General features: G+C 37.3%; 1 protein-coding gene across 6 annotated transcripts; it reads right to left on the reverse strand.

Annotated features, from left to right (window-relative positions):
• Positions 1-1022: 1022 nt before the first annotated feature.
• Positions 1023-13846, reverse strand: LOC112282417 (transcription elongation factor SPT6-like). Of its 6 annotated transcripts, none has more exons than XM_073534215.2 (21): positions 13628-13846; positions 13191-13380; positions 12903-13008; positions 12620-12707; positions 12348-12405; positions 12026-12146; positions 11268-11574; positions 10680-10880; positions 10398-10502; positions 9700-10068; positions 8954-9076; positions 8285-8799; positions 7626-7899; positions 7026-7167; positions 6659-6840; positions 5913-6200; positions 5091-5611; positions 4668-4851; positions 4230-4439; positions 2064-4095; positions 1023-1738 (listed from the first exon to the last, which is right to left on the reverse strand). In XM_073534215.2, exons 2-21 carry the CDS (start codon positions 13348-13350, stop codon positions 1251-1253), a joined length of 6474 nt encoding a protein of 2157 aa, XP_073390316.1. In that variant the 5' UTR covers positions 13351-13380; positions 13628-13846; the 3' UTR covers positions 1023-1250. The 6 variants fall into 6 exon arrangements, with proteins under 6 accessions (XP_073390316.1, XP_024375736.1, XP_024375739.1 ...); XM_024519968.3 differs by having other exon boundaries at positions 1023-1741; XM_024519971.3 differs by lacking the exons at positions 12903-13008; positions 13191-13380; positions 13628-13846 and having other exon boundaries at positions 1089-1741; positions 12026-12190; positions 12620-12699.
• Positions 13847-19638: the final 5792 nt, after the last annotated feature.

The raw sequence follows: 19638 nt of genomic DNA on the forward strand, positions 1-19638 counted from the left end.
TCCACTTTCTTTTTTCCTTGCAATAACAAACAAGTTAAAATACAAAATCTCGTTTTGTAGACTATTACTTACCAATTCTTTACATAGTACCTACTTATATTTTTAAGTTGTTCAATTTAAATATAAAAATAAAATCTCTCTCTCTCTCTCTCTCTAGATATATATATATATATATATATATATATATCAAATAAGTTATTAAACTTATTTAAATTTTAGATTAATGCAAATTTGGGTATTTAGATATTATTTTGATGTATGTAAACATATCTATGCATGTGATAAAATTCTGTTTTATAAACTTCATAATAAATAAATAAATAAATAACCAATCATAGAAAATGTATTAAATATGTTACAACTGTCTATATGTTAAAATGGCATTAACCTCCAAAATTATTTAATACTCCAAAATTTAAGCATATGTGAATGTATTTCAGTATAGTCATTGAAGTAAATATTAACAACAATGGCAATCTTAGTATTTGACTACATTTGGATAGAAAAACAAAAGAAAATTGTGTAGTGGAAACTGTTGAAAAAGCAAACAACCTCTAGTTTTCGAGTATGTCCATCGTGAACGGTAACATTTTCACCTGAGAATTCTGCAAGCATTACACTTCAACAAACATCAATGTTAAACTTTTAACCTTCACTATGTCCTTATTGAACTACACTTTAGGTGTTATCCTAGTCAGTCTCCATTTAATGTGCTGATCTGGGAAGGAATTGATGGGAGGTTGCTGAATAGCACAGTCTAACCCAAACGGTTGAGTGGTTTGATCACCTTTTCTCTGTCCATAGTAGCCGGCTACATCAAAGAAAGTCTCCAAAGGCAGATGGAACATCTATATATTCTTTTTGTCTTGGCTTTTTCTGTTGATGAAAACGTCGTTAGTGACTTGATCAATAGATGATAGAAACTGTTGATATCCATGTGGTATAGAATTGAATGACAATCCTACGCTTGTGCTCCACTTGCAACTTCAAAAGTTATTATTTCATGTGTACATACTTTAAGGTATTTGTAAGTTTGGTATGTACATTCACAAAAACTGTAGACCAGGCGTGTTACAAAGAGGACGCACCCTCAGGTATTCACATCGATGTTGCCACTGAATACTGAATGTTAGAGTGGGTCATAGAATATTTCGGTCTTCCACTGCTTGAGAGTGCCTCACGTCTTGTCCAAAGAGTTACTGCTGCCAAGCTTCTATGAATATCATTAACATACACCATGTAAATTAGTCTCAGCCACTACTATTGCCTCTAGGAACCGTTTTTGAGACACGGGCTTCTCGACTTCGCCATGCATCACCATCATTCTGAAAGCCACGGCCGCCGTTTGCACTATCGGTGCTTACCCCCCTTGAAGGTCGACTCGTGCATTCTTCGTCAAAATGTCCCCAATAATTACAGCTTCCACACCGTACTCCGCATGCTATGGTGCGGTGATTCAAACGGTTACACTTCCCGCATGGTGTGTCCTTATCAGGGCATTCGATCGCCTTATGCCCCTCCACATAACATCTCCTGCATATAAGTGGTCTTCTTGATTTGAACCCACCATCACCATCGCTACGTGGACCACGGCCTCCTCGACCTTCCCATCGACCGCCATTGTTCTGTGCGCCACGGCTCTCTTGATTTGCCCATCTACCATGGGCAATGTTACTACCTTGTCCGTCACTTGTTTGTGACGAATTCCACCCTTCATCGTTGCATATTTTGCCACTTTCTGCTTCAATAGTTAAAGGAAAAGTATACGATGGTAAGAATAAAGCAGAGTAGAACTTGACTTCATAAATGAAAATCTGAAATACAAGAGAGCAGGTTGGAAAGCAAAAACCAAATAGCCACTCACATGCTCCGACGATGCGAAGTAACAAAAACAAACCATAATATAACAAAATATAAAAACACAAAACAAAAATGATCAATGCCCAAGATCACGATATGCTACAACAATGTACATTCACCAGTCAAGAGAACACCTGGATGAACCTCGTCTAATATCTAGTCTCAATTCACACTACGAGTAGAGTTAAGATAAGCCTCCATACCTGCTGCTGCTTCTTTCTGGCCTAATCCACCAAATCCTTCAGAACCCCAAGGATCAGCAACGGAACTCCAATCGGCACCAGCTGTTTCAGTTGCTTCGTTATTTAGAACACCCCACCCCGAATCTTCTCCACTAGCAATTTTCTGTGTTGACTCAGTCCATCCAGAATCTCCTCCGCTGACCACTGTCGCATCACGCTCTTTTACTACTAATTCACTACATCCAACACCAATTGAAGCCGGAGGTCCATTCTGATCCTCCCAAGTGTTCTGAACGGGCATGTGCGATGTTTCGGCTGGTGACGAATCACATCTTGGACTGGTAGATCTCTCTTCACTTAGTGCGACATTATGGTCTCGACCTGTTTGGTTCCAGTTCTCAGCTGCGCCTATATTCTGACTGCCGAATCTTCCCTTTTCACTATCTTGCACAGCATCCCAACTGCCTGATTTTGATTCGGGTACGGTGTTGCACCCGCCGTCTATCCCACTACCTGCTGCATCTGTCGCGCTACCCCAAGCACAATCCGTAGTGGTGGTGTCGCTAGCAGATTTTCCTCCACGCTGATTATTATCAGAGAAATCTATATCAGATGTACATTCACTAATTTTCCAAATAATAGACTCAGGTCTCCTTGCAGGTGATGAACTTAGGTCGGACATGCAGCGTCTCGTCCTCTCTCCTCCACCTCCCAAATTAACATCACGGTCTTCGTCTGGAACTCCGCTTTGATTACCGAAAAAGTCATTGTGCCCTCCTTCCACAGCATCCCACCCACCAACAGATGCTGGCACATCAACCCCTCCATCATCTCCTCCAGTAGATTCTGTTGTAGAATCCCAAGCACCATCACTACGAGCAGACTTGATATTATCACCTTCAACATTGTCACTTTCTCCTTTCCCGGTTTCCCTATCTGCCCTGCCTGCTGGATTTGTTACTTTTTCCTCCGTATTAATCTCCCCATCTATGTCGCTTGCATTCTCACCTTTCTGCCCCCAACCAGCATCTTCTCCCCTACTTCCTGCATTTTTTGCAGCATCCACTCCATCTGGTGGCTCGTTCCAGCTATCCCAATCTCCTCCCCCTCCTGGTGCAATAGTAGAATTTTTCCAGGCATTACATTCTCCTTCTTTGTTGCTCACAATATCACTTTTGATCCCCCAAGCAGCATTTCGTCCATTTTCTCGGTCGTTCCAGGTATCTCCTCCATTAGTTTCGTGTGCAGTACCATGGTCGTCACCCAAGTTATCATTTCCGTCACCATTATTCCAATTTCTGCCCTCCCAATCGTTCTGTGAAGCACGGCCTACTCGAGTTCTCCTTGGAACACCATCATCTTGAGAAGCATGGCCACCGTCTGCATCGTTGGTGCTTGGTTCTCCTGTAGGACGATTCGTACATTCCTTGTCAAAATGTCCCCAAAAGCTGCAGATTCCACAGCGTACCCCACATGCTACGGTCCGGTGCTTCAGAGAGTCACACTTTTCGCACGGCGTGTCTTTGTCAGGGCAATCCATCGACTTATGCCCCTCCTCGTAACATCTCCTGCATATAAGTGGCCGTCTCCATTTGAGCTCACCAGAGTTGTCCAAATGAGAGTCTTCCCTTCCACGTCCGCGACTATTCCGCCCGCGACCGCGATCATCACGCCTCCTCCCTCCTCTGCCTCTTCCTTCCTCTCCCCAAGTTCTCATTTTACTGGAAACTTCAGGTACACGATCGTGAAAGTGGTTTTGAAAGTAAACAACAAGTTTGTCGATAGTATCAAATACCTTTTTACGAAAGCGAAAACCACTTGGGAACAGAGATATGTATTCGTGAAAAGGAGTGGTAGCTTTCATGTAGGAAAGCATGAAGGCTCCAGGGTACTCGTGTGAAAGGGAGAAACAGTATGGGATGGACTTCGGCTTCTCCGTCTTTTCGGAACGTAGAGCATCAGTAATTTCTACTTTGGTTCCTTGCTTATACTTACGAAATTGCAGCATTGCATGCAGATGAGTCACTAACTTACTGACATATTTGACTTCCACCTGCATACATCCAACGGCAATTTGAGACTGACAGGCATGCAGTTCTTTATACTCTACACAATTTAGCCTTCGGAGTCAGCGCTCAATAAAGAAAAAAGAGCTTAGAAACAACAATCAGTTGAAGTCAACTGCACCTCGTCAAGATCCTTGTAGGATTCATCTTCAATAGTGAGAGTCTTTCCAAGGCGTAAAAAGCTATTTAGGTCCCAGTGCTCTTTATCACTCTCAGCAATATCGATATGGGAGAACAGATCATCAGATAATTTTAGTGTAATTGAGAGGTGTGCTGGGCCCTTGCAACTCGGACGAATTGTGAAATCGCCCACATCTTTCTCCGCAAGTGACTGCAAACAACCAGAATTTCTGTCAGCAATTACTTTGAGAGCTCAATCTAACGTGAGCTGAAATCACCTCTCTGTGGCTTGCTCGCCGCATCCCATTTATACGTTGTAACCAAACTGTTTTTAATTGAGAATTTACCGTCAAGAACAAATCAAAAAATAAAAAAAAATAAGGTTATAAAAGCAAGGAAGCATAGAAGATGATGGCTTAAAAAATATGCAGACTGCTACCTTGATTGCATCGTCAGCAGAAATGTTCTGAAACTTAGGGTGGACAATTGGGCGTAGTTTAAACGTCTTCTTATGCTGATCTTCATTTTCTTTGCGAATCTTTTCTTGTTCACTAAGCAAGGTGGTTTTAGGCTTGTCATCATGGTGAAGATCACCATAAAAATCCCTTCGGAAATCACTTTCTCTGCATATGGGATACTTATCAGTCCCAGACACCATTTAACATCTTAACTGCTGATATATATATATATATATATATATATATATATATATATATATATATATATATATATATATATATATATATATAATAACGTCTTAAAAAATGCTCTAGATAAAACTAGACACTGACAAGAGGATAACATTTCACGTCAGAGCGTCAAAGGTCAGTTCAGAAAGAATTTGTAATATCTATCCACTCACTTGCATGTCAAATAGATCAAGAATTTTTCCATGTTCACGTTTTTCACGCGGCATGTCACTAAACTGCCTTCGGTGATTCTCTCTTTCGGCTCGGCATCGCAATGATCTGAAAGGTCTTCCTTGTAGATAAATCCCACTAACCCAGATTCCAACACACACATGACCTGATTGTCCTGCACTTTTCTGATTGTTGCTTGCACAATTCGGCCTGGAAAGAGAGTTTCTTCCCTCTCACCACTCATCAAATAGAAGCACTCTTCTTTAGAGGGCTCCAAGTATACCTTTCGGCATTCTTGGAACCCGTGCTGAAGCTCAGATTTGATCAACTCCAGTGTCTGTATGCTATTGCTATTTCCATCATCTTGGACACACTCAGCAAAATCTTCAAGAACCATCGTATCTAAAAGGTCAGGGTTCTTCATTACATGCTCTACTGCCATATTAAGACTATCACAATCAATTTCTCCATCATTCCGCTTGGGATCCTTTTCAATGACAGCTTCAGCGAAGTTCCTCGCCGTCTGTTGCGATAAAGATAGTGTAAACGTACAACTAGATCAACAACGTAGATCTCCACATTAAAATGACACATACATACATTCATCATAAGAGTTCTAGGGCATAGACGTCTGGAACAGCATGCATCAACACTAGCATAGCAGAACATTATGTTAAACTGTTTAAGAACAACCACACAATAGAAAATGGATTTGTACAAACGTATTGAGACCAAGAAGTTCGCCACAACATTGATATACAGCAGAGACACAAGTAAATATAAATTAAGTTAAGGCTCAGAAATCACGTTCTACTAAAGCATACCTGATACCACTCAGGATGAATACGGGTATTGTCTAGAGGCTCCAGATGATGTACTTCGGAAGATGTTTGTTCAATCGGTCGCACACGGATAAAACCTGCGGAATTCTTGAAGACCTTCTCGCCCAAAGCCTGTATGGTTAAATACAGATCATCTCGAAAAAGTACACGCCTTTTCATTTGAATAGTTCTTTTAATCGCTCCAGCTTTACGAGGACCAAGACCGGCAACAAACGGAAGGGTCTCAAATAACCAGTCGTGGGTAATTGCCCGATTGATATCAAGACCGACCTGAAAATTTAAGGAGATGAGAGAAAGAATAATAAAACTGTGCCAACGAACATCATGAGCGACAGAAAATGTGGTCCCAGTTTTACACCGTAATTACTACTGCTTTAAAAACTAAAAAGAAAGGCATTTTTGTTGAGGTAATCCACCCCAGCCAAAGATAACAAGGAAGAGAATCAGCCGTGAGATGGATTCAAAAGCTGAAAGATAACATAGAGAAGTAACCACAGAGCCGTTGTCGGATGCAGGGGCTACAGCTAGGTTACCATCAAGCATGCCTAAAAACCAATTTCCCACAATGTCCCCAAAACTACAGCGCCAATGATATGCCTGATTAACTCCTGATATTTCTCTTGGCCTATTTCATTTTTTAAAATAAATAAACTTAAACACAAATGCTGTCGACGCTTGAATACTTCTAGGATACTCAAATCCTTTTAAATGCAGGTGGATTATGCTACCTGGTTCGTTACTGTGACCATGACGCGCTCAATAACGTCATAAAGTTCTTCATTGCTGAGAAAACTCTGCAGTGAATGAAATTTAACTGAAAGGATGTCCATTTCTGGGCCACACAATGAAGCTAGCATTGCCACAGGGTTTTGAAGATACCGACCCAGCCCAACTGCTCGTCTAACAACACCTGTGAAGATCAACTAATGGTTAGATACATGCGAAGAATCACATTAGTGAATATTCAATTAGATAGTTGACATGCTAAATAGGAGCACCTGGAAATTTATTAGTGAAAAACATTTCAACTGCAAACTTCATGCAGTATCGCAATGTCAAGAAACACTATGACTAGACAGGAAAACAAGACCGTACCTGGTTGCCCCGGAAGCTGAATCTGGGAAATTCTTGATGTCTCATATAGAATGGGAATAGATTCGTCTCCATACACCAACTTAATCGTGCCTTGTCTACCAGCCAAATCTCCAGCATGCCGCTCAACAACTCTGAATAGTACCTGTTCGGCGAAAAAATACACACTGAAATTAATTAACAAAATGAGTATGAAGTCACGAGGTAGATCTTTGTAAGCTGGACCTTTGAATCAGAAAACAAGCAACCACCAATATCAGCACCATGAAAATATTGCAATGCACACTTCTAAAAGATAAAGAAATCCTTATACTTCAACAAATTACCCATGAAAAGCAGCAAATGTCAAAAGGTGCATAGAATCTAGGGTTTCTTCAAATGATTCTACTTTAAAACATAGATAAGCTTGCGAAGACTGGATTTCAGGATGATAATGCTCTTCTATTCAAATTCGTGACCCTAAACTAGGCAGCTCTGACAAGTCACAGTATAGTACTCTTTCCGTCTATTCTGACACCGGGTACAAGTGAAGCTTTTGCTTATCAACCAATTCAAGCCGTAGTCCTTAAAAGGCTTTCAATGGGAGTACTCGTCTTTGCTTACATCAGAAATGTCTCGGTAGAGATACTGGCACTGAACAGTTGCAGCCCCCAATACGACGATATGAGGCTTGAAATCTATTAGCACTTGCAGTAAGCGTGATTGGTCATTTTCCTTGCGCTGAGCTTGTTCAGGAGTAAAAACTTTGGTACTTAAATATCCAGTGTGTAAAATGTTCAATATCTCCCCATCAGCGTCGAGCATCACAAAAGTCGTTCCTTTACTAGCTGGGCCCCAACAGCAAGCCAGAACACGAAGTGCAGAACCCTCTTCATTTCTGTTGCATTATTTCCATTCGCAACCATCGTTAACATGAGCCAACAAGAATTATCAGATGAGAAGGATGACTTAGCCGAGCTCCACAATGATCAAAGTAAGAGTAGAAACAAGATGTGAAACAGCTCAAAATGAGTTCCTTGACGATCCTTTTCCTCCCAAATATGACTCAAAAAGGAACCCCCATCTAAGATGTGACAGGAGACACAGATTGAATTAAGAGTGTGGAAAGAAAAATATACTACAAGACACGATGCCATCAGCGTGATAAGCCTAAAACCTACACCGTTTTGTCTCCAAGATGTACCTTTAGAATACCAATACCATTCAATCTTACACAGTAGGGTTTACAAATTGTACAAAAGGTTGCCAGAAAATCGACGCACCTGCATTTCCTACCAGAACCTTTAGCTGGATCATACGGGCCAATAGAGACTTTGTTCCATAACTGCAAGACACACTGTGCAACCACCACTCGCTTAGCATTGGTGACCAGATTCATGCGGGCCTCCTTCTCCATTTTTGAGAGCAAAATTGTCACAGTTGCTTCCTGTAAAATCTGCTTCCGTTGCTCATTCCAATGTTGGGATGTGCAGGTTGATCCATCACTTGAAAACAGAGGCTCACATTCAGAAAGAAAAGTATCAATTGACTCTTTTGATACTCCAACTGTAACATCAATAAGCTTCTCTGCTTCAGCTTTGTGTATAAGAAGCCATTGCTCATCATCAAACGCACTAATTTGTTTGTCCTTTATCAATTTCACACCTTCGAATTGGTGGAAAGCATCGATTATCTCCATTCCCGCTGGAGTTGGTCTTGTGTTAACTGTTGCGTTTTTTGAGTAGAACATGCGAACACACTCCCGTACCGAAGGTTCTGTGCTGATCTCCACAGCCAGCTGCTCAATGGAACCAGAAGTCTTTAGCAATCAAAGATGTTACCAACCAGAGAACACCAATTCAAGGAGCCAAACAAACTTGGATGTGATCCGGGTGGCCATGCGAGTATTAAAACAGGAGTCAATTGGCTAGATTGAACTGTCGTACACGTACCATGTGCCTGGCACCTCGAAGAATAGATGCAGGGTCCCGAAACTGAGTTGTTGGTCCGCTTTCATTGCAAAATTTGGAAGCGATATCATCTGGTAAAAAAGCCTCGTCCAATATCTCATTCATCTGCAAACATCAAGAATCAAAACCAAATTCAATGATAGTGAACGCCAGTAGCAGTAAATGTACCATTAGGTAATGGACTTCTCACACATACCAGTTCTAATACGAGGATGAGAAGCAACCAACTCAATTACATTATGCTATGATATCCCATAGAATCAGGGAATCATGGAACAAACTTCAAGATTCACGTCGATTGATTTTTATTTTTTTACTCTTTATCTTTAATATCGATTCATCCAACTCACACGTTACAACAAATCGACCCATGGAGTAGTAACTGAAATTCACCTACGAATAAAAGCATCTGCTGTATACATCAACAAATTCCGATTAGAGACGCCTAACATGCTGGATAACCATAAGTGGAGGAATGTGAAGGATCAAATCTAATTCCTAGGTCTACCCTTAACATGTGGCTGTATGGTTTCACAAACAAGCCCATATTTCTTAACAGGTACACAGTCAATAGTTCGATACAATGTAACAACGGCCAAAGTGGCCAGATGTTGTGAAATAGACAAGACTAGCAAAGCCCAAATAGTCAAGCCAACTGGACGTATTGTGCTCATTTGCGCTGCACCGACAAATCCTTGCAGAACTAGGAGCAGAACATCAATATTTACCTTATGCCCAGCTTTCAAATTGTCCCCGAAAGCCTCTGAGGTCAATCCAAAGTACTTGGTTATAGATCCTAAACCTGCATCGTGAGCGCAGCTGTAGGATGACCGACACTTAGGTCGTTTAAATCCACGATCTACCATATCCACTTCAACTGTAGGAAAGTGAAGGTTGAATTGGGCTTCGCAATCACCCACAGCTTGTTCAGATTCAGCATCTGCAAGAGATCTAAGAATTCTCTTGAAAAGATTGTCTTTTTCAGGAATGGCAATGATGCCAATTGGAATCCGCATCTCATAACTATCTTGCAGGTCAGACTTTCTGCGTTGAAGAATCAACCACTTCTTGTTCCATTCATGCACTGCCCACAGCGCCTGCAACAATACCAAGTTGATTCGACCAAGGCTGCAACAGATGAGTCATGCAACATCTAACATTGACCAATACACGCGAAATCGCTGCTGGCTGTACAAGTCTTTGGGCAATACCAACCCTATGAAAGTCAATTGACGTATATAACAGCATGTCCCGCAGACTCTATTTAGAGGTACAATTGCTGCAGCTGCTGATTCTTACTATATCATCAATGAACCAAATTACATGAACTGAACTCGCCCTAATAAGCACCACTTACATATGCTGTGTCATTGCAAATAATTAACGATTCTTAATTAAAAAAATTGGAAAAGAAACAGGAGCGAACCTCGAACCGATAGATCGTTCGTCTATCTTCATGTGAAACCTCGTCTGTCAGCTCTTTCAAAAGATCTAAGCACTCCTCCCGTCGATACATCGCAATAAAAGGAATCTGTTGAATGCGAAATCGTAGCAATTCTGTGAGTGCAACTGAGACTCAAATCTACAATTTAGTGAATCGGCTTTGAATCCTCTAGAGACAAAGAACAAAATTTTGATACCTATCTAAACTTAGACCATATTCATAATGGTGGAGTTAGGTACGTTACCCATAAGTTGAGACACACACCTCCAATTTTTCGTTGTGGACAAGATGCAGAACATTAGCAATCTGCTTCACAACTTCATACTTGTCCATATTCAAAAGATGCTGAAACTCCGAACGACTATACAGACAAAGATGGCCAAAGGCTCTGTCGAAAATCCATTCGGATGCTCGCCTCAATTCAACAATTGATCGAGGCAAAGGACCCGCAACTTCCTCCAACACCTGTTCTCAAAACTGAATAATTTTAGTGGCTGCAATCTATGTTGAACCAAAAAAGTTTAAAAAAATAGGAAAACCAGCAGTGCGAAACAAGGTTTTAATGGAGAGCATGTGCACTATGACTTTCTAAACATAACGGAATGAATGCAAGCGATAGATCTCTGAAATCTGCAGTCAAACAATTACTCTTTCTCGTTTCAAAGATACGTTCATAATTTCAGCGCTTGCAAATCAGAAACAGGGGTTTCCAGTGAATTTAGTTGATGTTATTACAGTGATTCAGAAAGTAGCCCAAGTTTTTTAATGCAATCCCACTAGATTGAGGACAAAATGAGCTCCAAAAATAAGCTCCAAAAACAAGCAGAGGTAAAAAAAAAACTAGCTGTGTACTTGAATTCGTTCTGGGATATCGGTTGATCGCAGCCGGTCATCTCTTGCTATCACATTATGAGCTTCAAGCGGGCTCGGTTCAAACTGTTTCTCCAGAAATTTTCGAGCCAAGGTTTCTTGATCGTTACCATCGTTTTCGTCACTATCGTCACTCTCCTCGTTTATAACAGCCGATGAATTTCTATCTCGTTTTCTTCTGCTCCCCACAGATGGTCTTGAACCTTTATATATCCACTGAGCTCCTTTTTGGAATACTGTACTCTTCGATTGGACTTTTCTGGCCCTCCTCTTTTGCAAATGTCCATACCTGTGTTCGACAACAATAATCCAGAACATCGTAATGTGCAAAATAACAAAGCAGGAGCAAGTAGTAGTCGTTCAGGAAAAGGGCGAGCTGATACAGACATGGAGTTCCGAAAGACAAACTAGATCGAAATGCTGTGAGGCTTGTGACTACTCTCAAGTAGACAAGAGTCAACAAATATATCCAACCATGATAGACGCTGTGCAACTTGAGTGAATTCTACAAGATTTATTAGTGGATTTCACGACCTAGAGTAAAGAATCAAATAACCAGAGAAGTTCAACTTAAGTTTTTTCGACCTAAATCCCAAAAACCTGCAGAGTCAGTTCCATTCCTCCCACTCACACCATATGGTATCCAGCAGTGTCCTTTGAACTTATCCGATTGTAGGCTCTTAAGAGAATTAAATGGTGACCGAGGACCGAGGTCACATACAAGACCAGAAACAACTTACTTGAAAAATGACCTATCTTCGTCAACCCCAGTTTCATCTTCCAACTCATTCTCTTCATCAACCATCCCATCCTCATCTTCTTCTGTTTCTTCGTCCTCTGACATCTCCTCAACTGCTGCACCTAATGTTCGGAAAAAAAATCACAGCAATACTCTAACTGTTGCACTGCATTTCAAGCAAGGATTATACTGATTACACTGCAGATAGTATCACCTAAGTGCTCATTCAAAGGAGAATAGATTTTTTCAATTCAGTATGCAACTTCACGAAGAGAATTCCTCTTCAAGGGAATTACAAGGATAAAAGAAATAACTTGTGTTACCTGAATCCTTTCTACCATGAACATGATCAGCTTTCTTGAGCCGCTTGAATTTACCTCCCTGCTCATATGAGAAACTGGTGCTTCAATAAAGAAACAATCCATTTAGCGAACTGCGAACACTTTATGTCAAGGTAATTTGGGACAATGGAATCGATGTTTATGAACAAACACAGATGAGCGAAGTTTGTGACAAGCTTAAAAGAGAGCAAGAGTTGTCAGGTGGACTCCATATTCGTTGTCGAATGCGGTGAAAATGAAAGTCGCGATCTCACCAGGTTTGAAGGATGACGAAAGCCAGTCACGTTTGCTTCTTCAAGTAGATCGTAATCATCCTCGTCAAGCTCAAATTGCTCCTTGACTCTGCCAAATTTATCTCAAAGATAGTGTCAAGTAGGGGAAAAAAAAAAAAAAAAAGAAAAAAAAAAGAAAGAAAAAGAAAAAGAAAAGCATACAATCGAAATCCTCACACAATAATCGAACACGAACATTGACAGCTTAGCATTCAAGTAATGTCCTTCAGAATTCGAGCGCAGACATGAGTAAACAAGGACTAGCCTCTTGTGCATTTTCTTCCTCGTAATCCTGATGTCATCCCCGCTACTGTGCTCAGCTTCGTCTTCTTCTTTCTCGTCAGCTAAGCTTTCCTCGCTATCATAATCCTCTGCACCAGAAACACCAAAAAAAAATAAGAATCGCGTAATCAATGAACACGAACATGGAAATGCGAGTGATTTGAGGATCAAGGAAATGCACGAAAAACACTGCAGATGTACAGAAGCAGCGAGAGAGAAGAACAAAAAAACAAAAACAAACACAAAACAAAACAAAACAAATTCACACTACCTTCGTCGTCATCGTCTGACACGACTTTCTTTCCTTTACCGAGCACGACCTTTTTCCCTTTTCCAGACACACCTCTTCTCCTCTCGTCCGAGTCATCAATTTTAATCCCCTTCCCCCTCCCTTTCTCCGAGACGGCCATTGCCGATGCCTTGGTCCTCATGTTAGCGATACAAATTCACAACACGCCTCTCTACACAAACCACACCACGCATTCAACCAGGACTGCAAAGACAGTAACCACGAGCCTAGGGATAACCTCTACATCCTTAAACCTGCCGCAATGACCTACGACAAGTCAAGAAACCTCGTCACGACAGCATCGCAATCCACGAAAAAAAAAAAAAAAAACACAACACAACACAACACAACAACAACAAAAAATCCAGAATTCGAAAAACATCATAATTCCGGTAAGGAAATTGAGGCATGATCTTCACCTGGCCCTGCCGACGACATACGGCACCAAATTCGTCATGGAAAGCATTGAAATGAATCGCAAAAGAAGAGCTAGACGGAGACGAGGAAGGGTACAGGAATCCGAGAGAGGAAGAGACGGCGGCAGAGGAGGGAAGAGGGACGATACGTGAGACAAGTGGGAGAGCTCAATCAATCCATAATGGGGGACATGATCGCCATCGCCATCACCATGCCGCTGCAACACTGTCTGTGCTCATCACTCCCCCTCTCCCCTCCTAGACGAGACGTTCTACTTGTGCTCCCTGTCCCCGCGCACACACACACCCCCCTCTGCTCCGTTCCCCTCCGCGTTCACTACTATCGTTCGAACTGCGAACGCCCAAAACCCCCGTTCCCTTGCCTTCGCACGTACCTTGGTGCCAAGCCTCGTTTTAAACAAGGTTGAGGGAATCTGATTGATTTTCATCCACGAATGCTTCTGTTCATTCTTTTTTCATTGAATTGCCGTGTTGATAATATATAATTTTGGTTTACTTCTTTGTGTTGTTTTTCTTTTTTTTCTTTTTTTTCTTTTTTGTATAAAATTGGTTGTTACATGGGTGTTAAAGTATTATCAATGTTGGTGTTCTGATGTATCAAACAATTCAACATATACATTCTGTATTTTTGTTGTATAAGATGTAATTTTATTTAAGGGTTTTGAATTTCACACTAAAAAAGGTAATCATTTGAATCAAAGTAGTGAAAGTATTAAATCAAAACATAACACATGCTCAAATAATAATGAATGTTTTAATATGTTTGTTGAACTTCAAACCATCAGATTTAAGTAGATTTGAATGACTTATATTTTATATTATAAAATAATATTATATTTATTCATAAATTAAAAAGGCACAAATTAATCATGAATAAATATGTTAATAGACATACACAAGAAGAATTAAATAGAAAGCAGATAAAATTTAGATATTATTATTATTATTATTATTATTATTCATTACATCATTTTATTTTACATTCAAATTAAATAAGCAAAACTGAATATATATTGGTAGAAAAAAGTTCATGAATAGAAATATATTAATTTTTTTTATAAAATTTTCAAATAATAGGATAAAAAAAAGAATGGAAATGAAAAAAATGATGCATTTAGATTGAGTGTAATTGATAAATATAATTTTTAATTACTACAACAACTAAAATAATTACATTTATGGTGGTATTTTCATCTTCATTATTTTCAAGATATAATATCTTAATCATATATAGAGAAGTAAAAATCCATGCTATTGAGCATAAGAAAGTATTCTTCTGTGTTTTTGTAAATTCTCCAACTTTCCATGGATTCTTGTACATTCTCTTGTATTTTCTAAGTTTCCATGAATTCTTGTACATTTCATGAGTATTTAAGTATATATATATATATATATATATATATAGATTATATTTAATAGTTTATTACTATATATATAGAATAATAATTATTATTATTTTTTAAATCCCTATTTTTAATATTATAAAAAATTTAATCATTAAAATTTTAATAAAATGTGATTTAAAATTAAAATTTAAACTTGAGTTATTAATATATTTTTATATCCAATTACATCACTCCAACCTAAAATACATATCCATAATACATTAAAAAATATGCTTTATAGGTCTTCCATAGTCATTGAAGACAATGTCTCATAACAAATGCTATATATTAGGCATGTATAAATCTATACACATTTACGTATTTAATCCATACACTATTAGATAGCCTTAAAATTTATTAAAACATCTAATTAAGTTTAAAATTAAAATAAAAAGGGTCTTAATCTCTCTTCTCATGTAATATGTCGTTTTGACATAGAGACCTTGGTGATTGAGAGAGAACGACCCCTTTTATTCTCTTGTAATGTAATAGGTCATTTTGAAATCCATCACCAATATCACATAGTGCTTTAGACTTATCACCTTTTTGTTAAGTAATATCTTTGAAGGTCCGTAAGCATTGTCATGTCCTTGTTGTCTTTAGAAACATCCAACTTGAGATTTTCCAAAAACAACATCTAAAACTTATTATCTTCCTCAATAATTTAAATAATTTTTTATAGTCTTCTTTATTGCTTGACATCCTTTGACTTAAAACAATATATTTTTTCTTTGTAGAACAACACTCTACTTGATCTCCTTTCAGATATGTAACTTGAATAAAAAAATTAAAGCCTCTTGAAAATATCTTTACTATTGCCATTCTATACACATCATTACTAAGTTGTATTGTGCCAAAATAACCAGCACCAATTAAACTATTTGTATTTAAATAAAAAAAATCTTGATGATATTATTAGAGTAGTTTATGCTTTCAATAAGCAAGATCTTATTAGGTGTGATTTCTAATTCCAAATTAAACTTGTTGATGCAATTAATTGATTTCTATTGTATTGAATCAATATGTCTTTTTGTTTCTATATCACCAACTTACAATCTCTTTAGATATTATGGCATTTGATATCTTTAGAGATGTACTATTGCTCAAGTTTGAGATCTATTTAAATTTGGCATTTACAACCTCAATTTATCATCTTTATCTATTATATGAAGACTCTGTTGTTGATAATTTGTACTAAAAAATACTTGCCAATCCAAATTAATAGCAATCTCTAAAAAATCCTTTAAGTACTATAACTGCCATCTTATTTGAATTAAGTAATAAATTTATACATTAAGTTTTGTGGACACCTTTTCTCAAAGATATGGTAGAAACTATATTAAATGTTATATAGACATCATTCTAAAAAATACAATAGAAACTATCTTTGAATTAACATTGGATGTGGTATATCTAAGATTGAATACTACATGGCAATGTAATCAATTACAAAAGATTCTATGGTAGGAGCCAAAGGTAGATTTAGTTAGACAATGAGGATAAAAATATTGTAGATATTACCATTGCTAGAAAGATATAGTATTAGTTAAGGATAATATTACTTAATTTTGAATACATATTTGACTATTAAGCTTACATAGCTTATTTCTTAAAAAACACTTACTATAATTGTAACATATCATAAATAAGATATTTGTATTATTTGTACATAGAAATATATAGGTGGAGTTATTTTTTGGAAATTTCTAGAATTTAGGTTAGCATGGTGGTTCATGTAGAATCCACCATGGAATCTTTAGAAAGGCTTAGGATGATTATCATAGTAGAATCCACCATTAGGAATATTTTTAAAAGTTATAGAATAGAAGAACAAAGTATAAATGAGATTAATTGAGGCCATTTGGACATTTGGTCAAGTATAGCTTAAGACTCTTTCTCTTAGTAAAGTTTGGTTTTCTTCTTCTATTTTATTTGGTTTTGTTTAATTCTATTTGATTATATTCTCTTCTATTTAGTCTTCTCTTAGTAAAGTTTGGTTTTCTTCTTCTATTTTATTTGGTTTTGTTTAATTCTATTTGATTATATTCTCTTCTATTTAGTCTTCTCTTTCAAGTTCCATTCCATTTAGTTACTTTTAATTTTATTTTGGTGAGCTTGGACTTATATTATGTTGAGATCTTAGTTTTTATGGATTTGGTAAGATTTTAGACCTTAGAAAATTCAATCCTGTTTTAATGGTATCAGAGCAAGTATTAGTTTTTTTTTTTTTGTAGTATATTGATAGCCACCATTTACTTGGAAGTCAATTGTTATGATGACATTAGGTATTATTTTTGGACTATAACTAGATATTTTAAGAAATTAAATGGAATGAGAAAAGGCATCACAATAAAAAAGTTCAACAAGAAAATTGTAGCATGGGAGATATAGCAAGGCAATTCTAGATGGAAACTTAGATACAACACCTCTTAGGCCAAGTAGTTACTATATAAGGATAAATAAAAGCTTCTAAGATAAGAGAATTGATATTTGCTAAGTTGAAATTAAGCAAGCTTGATACATATTCAAAGACCTCAAGGGAAGAAGATGTATACCAATAGCTCTTCAACCTGCAATATTACCTCCAATTATCTGGAGCAAATACTAGTGAAGGAATTACATATGTCTTCACTTATTTGAGAGGTACAACAGTCATTTGGTGGTGACATCAAGCTCAAAGTTTTGGAGCTCAAGGTGGATTTGGTGATTGGAAGGATTTTGAGACTAAGATTATAAATTAATTTCAATCTATTAATGCGGAGAAATTTGCATGCAATTAGTTAGCTAACCTTGCACAATCTACATTAAAGTAAGATTATGTCTCTCAATTTAAGTCCATATATCTCAAAATTAGCAATTTCTTAGAATCAAAGATGATGGATTGATTTGTACAAGGATTGAAATCTGTTATACAACAGGATATGAAATTAAAAGATCTACAAAAATTTGAAGAGGCAATTAAGATTGCAAAGAGGATCAATACTATAGATTTTAGATATTGTAGAGTACGACCTATAACATGGAGTTTTATGGCAATAGCCAATATTATGAGGTAACAACCAACATCGATGGAAATTGATGCTTTGTAAGGACTATTGATACTACAAAGACAACAAATATTGGTACAAAAAGAATTACATTTTTATTGTCAAGATCCAGACCATCATACTAGAGATTGTCAAAAATGTCAAAGTTCAAGCATGAATAAATTACGGCTCGTTTAAAATCTCGAAAGCCACCAAGTTAATGAAGAAATAGAGTGAAAAAATGAAGCTCTTCAATAAAAGCACCAAGGGCCAATATTAGAGATAGTTGTTGTTTCTCAAAGATAAATGGCATGGCCTCGAATAACTATCAAAAAAGTCGACTAGTGTGTCTAATGGATTGACTAAAGAGATAGCTATGTAGAGTGCTTATGGATTTCAATTTTACAAAAAATTACTTCTTAATTGTAATTGTCAATCTATTTGGGATTAAAATAAAGGTAATCAAAAGAGGGAGTATATACCTACCAGATGATTGAGAGAATGTATTGAGCGAGACAAGTGAAGAAGAAATTCTAAGGCTAAGTGATACCTATGTCTTGAGGGAGAAGTTCAAAGTAACAAAGCTTAAATATGATGTTATTTTTGATGACATAGCTAGAGGCAGAGAATAAATAAGTTGATTGGTAAGCAAGGATAATCTCTTTCAAAGATAGAAGATGTACAATAACTCTTTGTATCTATGTATCAAATAGGATAACAAAACAATCTATGGCTAAGAGCTTATTTTTAGGAATGATCTTTATAAAGAAACAAATACAACATAAACAATCGATATATGTGGTGGTTTTGAATCTTACCTTAATGGCAAAAAAGATAACAAAAAAAAGAAAATAAATAGAATAATTCATATAAAAATATCAAAATATCTTTTCAACTGATTTACTTAGTCGCATGCCACCTCATTGAGGTACCTCCTAAATAGAATTAGTTTTTGGAGCCAAATCGACAATTTATCACCTAACATCAAGTAAACTTCAAGAGTTGTAAAAGTTAACAGATGAACTCTTGGAGAAGGATCTCATTCAAAAAAGCACATCGCTATAGCGGGCACTTATATTCTTTGCACCCAAAAAAGATGGTGGACTTCAACTTTGTATTGATTATCAAGGCCTTAATAAATAGTGTTAAGAATGCATATTCTTTTTGATATATAGATGATCTTTTTGACCAACTTCAAGGTCTAACCATCTTTAGGAAATTATACCTTTGAAGTGGTTATTGGCAGACACCAATTGCCAAAGAGGATATAGAAAAGATAGAATTTTGTATATGCTATGGATACTTTGACTTATATTACCTTTTGGGATTATAATATTCCAACCTCTTTTATGGATTACATGAAAAGATTATTTCGGGACCTTTTGAATAAGTATATAGTTATTTTTATTGATGATATTTTGGTTTGTAGTAAAACCTCTGAAGAGCATAAGCAACATCTATGAGAAGCACTATACTAGTTACATGATAGTCGCTTCTATTGCAAGCAATCAAAGTATGAACTTTGAAAGACAGAGGTCACTTTTTTAAGGCATGTAGTATTTTCTAAAGATAGGTACATAGA

The sequence above is a fragment of the Physcomitrium patens genome, chromosome 5 (assembly GCF_059467195.1).
Source record: "Physcomitrium patens ecotype Gransden chromosome 5, ASM5946719v1, whole genome shotgun sequence".
NCBI classification, from domain to species: domain Eukaryota; kingdom Viridiplantae; phylum Streptophyta; class Bryopsida; order Funariales; family Funariaceae; genus Physcomitrium; species Physcomitrium patens.

Excerpts from the sequence above, each read along its gene's own strand:
- LOC112282417 (XM_024519968.3), bottom strand. The coding sequence starts at position 13,350 with ATGAGGACCAAGGCATCGGCAATGGCCGTCTCGGAGAAAGGGAGGGGG. Across the intron at positions 12,406-12,619 it reads TTCGTCATCCTTCAAACCTG|GGAGGTAAATTCAAGCGGCT; the intron begins GTGAGATCGCGA and ends TCATATGAGCAG. Across the intron at positions 6,201-6,658 it reads TGGTCACAGTAACGAACCAG|GTCGGTCTTGATATCAATCG; the intron begins GTAGCATAATCC and ends TTAAATTTTCAG.